The sequence below is a fragment of the Pinus tabuliformis genome, chromosome 7 (assembly GCF_031772625.1).
Source record: "Pinus tabuliformis cultivar Carrire ecotype Pingquan chromosome 7, CPIR1, whole genome shotgun sequence".
NCBI classification, from domain to species: Eukaryota; Viridiplantae; Streptophyta; class Pinopsida; order Pinales; family Pinaceae; genus Pinus; species Pinus tabuliformis.
In genome coordinates, this window is record NC_142293.1 from 1,922,703,529 (window position 1) to 1,922,708,385 (window position 4,857).

General features: G+C 39.4%; 1 protein-coding gene across 1 annotated transcript; it reads left to right on the top strand.

The window, feature by feature from the left end:
• Positions 1-372: 372 nt before the first annotated feature.
• On the top strand, positions 373-4,553 carry LOC149256209 (uncharacterized). The gene is made up of 2 exons (XM_089460686.1): positions 373-1,117; positions 3,760-4,553. Exons 1-2 carry the CDS (start codon positions 771-773, stop codon positions 4,271-4,273), a joined length of 861 nt encoding a protein of 286 aa, XP_089316812.1. The 5' UTR covers positions 373-770; the 3' UTR covers positions 4,274-4,553.
• The last annotated feature ends 304 nt before the right edge of the window (positions 4,554-4,857 follow it).

A 4,857-nucleotide genomic window follows, 5' to 3' on the forward strand; every position in this document is an offset into this window, starting at 1 on the left:
ACGTTCGGTAGAATTTTTTGGCTCTTAGCTAAATTCTTCTTTTAATTAATGAAGGAATTGATTCACCACGGAAATATGCCGTTTTAAGCATTTGAATCTGATCCCCCGAAGGTGCAAGGTTTTCCATGCAAGGCCATGAGGAAGAAATGATGACCACAGATTGGTTGATCACTTCTTCTAGAAAGTCAACAGGAAACAAAGAAGTATTAAAGAAAATAATTATGGTTACAATTTAACAGAATTGGCCTGCGAAGAAAATCATACCCACAGATTGGGTGAGACACTTGATACAGAAAGTCAATATGAAAAAATGAAATATTAAAAAAATAATATTTATTATTACCATTTAAGGACTATGAAGAGTGGTTTCAGTGGTTAATTTTTGACCAATTTTCTTGGGTGACAGTTTGCATGTTAGAGGAAGGCCACAGCACGTGGCGTCGATTGGCACACCTATTCATATCGATTTTTCAGACTTCTTCGGGGTCAAAATATTTGCGTCTAGAGTCCAAAAAAATGCAACCATCTATTGTTATATGATAGCAGCAGCTTGAATCGTTCAAGCAGTAGAATACACAGATTGAAAGCTTCTTTTAGCCCATGAGTTTGAGAATTTACAGTAGAATACACAGATTGAAAGCTTCTTTTAGCCCATGAGTTTGAGAATTTATAGAGGCTGACAAGAACCCAAATGGAATAGGAAGGACCTTCCTCTTCTGCTAAGAACCCTTATTTTTAAAACAATAGTTTGGGTATCAAGGAGGAAAGAAATGGGATCTTTCAAAGGGCATGCGCTACCAGGAAGTCTGTTTCTGCTGGTGGGATTGTGGCATATATGGAACTCTGTGATGAATTATGTAACAAATCCCAAGTCTCACAGGGTAAGAGTATGGCATCCTGTGCCTGGGATCAGTGGTAATCTCAAGTATTTGGAGATATATATCATTGTGATTGGTTCCTTTGTGGACATGTGCATTGAGTTCTTCTATTCTCCCCATTTGAAATATTTTGTTGATGGTTCTCTCAACCCCGCACACATGAATGATTTCGAACATGCTGGGATGCTGCTCATGTTCTTCATCTTTGGAGTTTCTGTGTTGGTCAGCGAGAAAACAAGGTACTTTACTTTCTAGAATTTGCTTTTGGGTATCGTCTTGTTTTATTGATGTTTGAAATTTGGATAGAGTTAGGAGATGCCTTGGATTTTTCAGAAATGAAATTTTCAGTTTGTATTATATTAATGGGATGACCCTTTTGGGATGGGACTCAGGACAATCCTCTAGCAAGCAGCACCTTGAATAAGCCCATGTCCTTGATCGAAAGGTAGGCTTTCTTTGACAAGTGGTTTTGGGCTAAATTGGAAGCTAATTCATGTGGTGGTGCTACTGCATAATTTTTAGTTTGATTTTCAGCTGGCTTTATCAACTCTGTGGTTATTAGGCAGTAGCAATTTTCTGGCAGTTTCTTGGGTACTGAGCCAGTTAGGAACTTTTTGTCATTCTGGTTCATCCAGCTATGATTTTGGTCAGAGTGGTTCCAGTGAACTGGGACACTCCAAATAACATCTTCCAATCAAGGGCGAGGGGATTCGTTCGTCTTTGCCTTCCTTGAACAGAAGTCAGGCCCTACCCATGTTGTGTATTGCCTAGGTCTTTTTTGTAGAATATGGAACCCTTAGAAAGACCAAGGGTTTTGTCTATCGGGGCGTTTACATGGCTGAACTTCATTAAATGTCACAAATGGGGTTCTCGAATCTAAACCCCTTTTGCGTGCATAACGGTAGGCAAGATTACAGGACTTTGAATCCAGAAATAACTCGAAAAAAAATCGTTAATATAGGTCATACTACTTGGTACAAAACACCATAGGTTCTAGATCTCTGACAGGCCTGGCGGTTGTTTGTTGTGAAATTTTGCGAAAAACAAGCAAAATTACTGTTTGCTTTCCTATGTATTTATGGACAGATGATCAAGTGTCACTTGTGAGATGTGCAAGTGGAACTTGCTGAGTCAATCTCACTTCTGTTGACTTGTGAGTTCAAGGCAGATTCAGAAGAGCTGGCTTCGCTTGGTTTTCTCAAAGAGCAGGGTTGACTCAGATTGGAAGAGTCTGGTATCACAGAGAGCAGGGTGTTTTCATGTATTTTAAATTCCCTGGTTTCTTGTTCAACATCTGACCATTTTCCTCAGGTTGGATTTGGGATGTCTCTGAAGCTGCTGCTTCCATTCTGTTAAGTGTTTCGGTATGTTTGCTAGCAGCCACCTACATCTGTTAGTATTATTATTGTAATATTTCTGGCTTGCTCCCAAGCCTAGTATTTCAATTTATAGGTGCATATGTTGTTGGGAGCATGTTACACAGCCTGTACTGATTTTGATTTAGTATTTCAGTTTGTAGACACGTGTTACTGGGAGCATGTTTTACAATCTGTCCTGATTTTGATTTTGATCTAGCGAACCTCACGGCTCAAACACAACTCCACACTTCCCTGACTGCTTACAAATTTTCAATCACTGTGGTAAACGTCCATTAAACTTGCCTTTGGGTGCCATGAAGGTCATAGGACCTAACCATGCAAGCATTGGCTATGCCAAAAAAGGAGCAACATTCTTGGCTTATCAGGAGGAAAGTATTGTTGCGGAACAAAATCCCAACATAGGGATAGGCCACTGTATTAGTAAGACTTGTAATTATTATGCACATCACATAGATAACAACTACAAGCTTTGGTAGATATGCACTGCCCTCTTACAAATTTGCATTCACTGTGATCCATCCAGGTGAATTTTCTTGGGTACTTCACAGGAATGGTAAAATCCCATTAATTTTCTTTTGAATGCCCTAAAGAGAAGGCAGACCCCAAGGATAACCCATCCAGGCATCAGCTATTTCAAATGATGAGTAGCATTCCTAGCTATTAATATGGAATGAAATCCTAGCATGGGGATGCATTTTTCTTTGATTGATTGTTAGTTTGTCCATGACTTGCGGGACTAGTCTTTGGCTAGGAATCTGTGACCTAGGACATCCATGTTGTCAAAATCACCTGAGGTTCACACTCAGCCCGGGCCACACCGACCTTTAACATGACTGAAATTTTTTGTACCCACAGGGTTTTGAACCAGCGACCTTCACACAAGGAGTGCCTTGGCCCTTAACTGAACACCCTGTCGCCAATTGTTTTACATCTTGTGGTGGCATGGGGATATGTTACTGTAGTAGCAAGACTTCTTATTTTTATATGAGTTTCTTATTATTATGCCCAACTCATAGATAACAACCACTAGCCAAAGAGGGTACACAAGGCATGAAACCAAAACTGCAGGTATGTTAGCACCAGAATGAGGGACGACACTATTGCATCAACCTAGGGACTTACACCCCAAAGCCAGGTTTTGGATTGACTGGTTTTGGATTGACAAAGCTTTTGTTGTGGGTAAAGCCTTATAAACCACTTCTGTCTCACAATTGTTACACGTAGGATTATTCGCAGTGCACAGATGCAACGTAGGGTAGTTTAGGAGAATACCCATTTCCAGATGTGCACTAATTGCAGCAGGCTCACTGTGTAGTATTCTAAGAGTAACTTTGAACTCATCAGTGCCCTCTATTCTACTATGTTTGAGCTGAATCTATAATCACTAGAGCTATTCTCAGTATTGTTTGTTTCTGTTATGCTTGTCAGATTAGATTGCAGTTACTAGTGCTTTTGTTTTTCTGCTGTTGTGTTTTAATCGAGATGGCCATGTTTTGTAACAGGTACTTGCCTCTTCCATATGGAGTGCTGGGGATCATTGCAGCAATGGCGTTTTTTGCAGAGTATCTCCTGTTTAACTTTCATTCTACAAGCCATGCTGGTCTTGAAGGCCGCTATCACCAAATTCTAGTGCTGCTTGTGGGTCTCTGTATTATTTCAGCAGTATTGGTAGCAGCATTTCCCAAGAGCTTTGTGGTAGATTTATTAGGTGGCATTACATTTACATTGCAGGGTATTTGGTTTTATCAGGTTGCATTTACTTTGTATGGCCCTATGATGCCAACTGGTTGTGGCATCAAGGATAATGAAATAGCATGTGAGTCCAGAGAATTTGAAATGAGAGGACAACTCTTGGCAAATTTTCAACTTGGTGCTATAGTGTTATTAGTACTAACGATGGTCTTATTTCAATTTGGATTTGCGGCATCTCGTTGTGGCCATCCAAGTTTATATCACTCCAACAATGAATCACAAGACAAAAGGTTCAATCAAAACGGTATGGCTTTACATATTTAAACCTTCAGAATCTCGTCTTGGGGGCTAACCTGCTCAAAGATGAATCTCTGATGTCAGGTTTGTAAAAGGCCATCCATGCATATGCCATTCCCCAAGAAATAGTATCTGAATTTTATTTCAACCAGTTGAACTCAGCTGTGAGGGTTATACCTGTTTGTATAAGATTAATGCCTGGGATGCCTCATTCATTCTTTTTATCAGCAAATTCAAAATTTTCAACTGCAGATATTGTAATTACTGGAGGTGAGTGCTAATGCTAATGTGCCTGCTTGAATTTTAAGCCTTTTGTGTTGGATTGTTCAATTATCAATTAACCATTAATGTGTATCGAGGTTATCTGTGTGTGTATACTTTTTTAACTATGTTTCTTAGCTTTTCTTACATTTTTGGTTGTGAAGATAAGATGTTAGAATCAGATCAGTATGTTTTCAAAAGGGTAACAAGTAATCTTGAAGGTGTCAAGCTTTACAAATTTACTTCTTTGTATATAAGAGAGTCTAATGCTTGCAAGCTAGCATTCATTGCAAATTTAATTACTGAAAGATTGCAGTCTTGGGTCCACGCTTGCAACCCGTATCTCATGT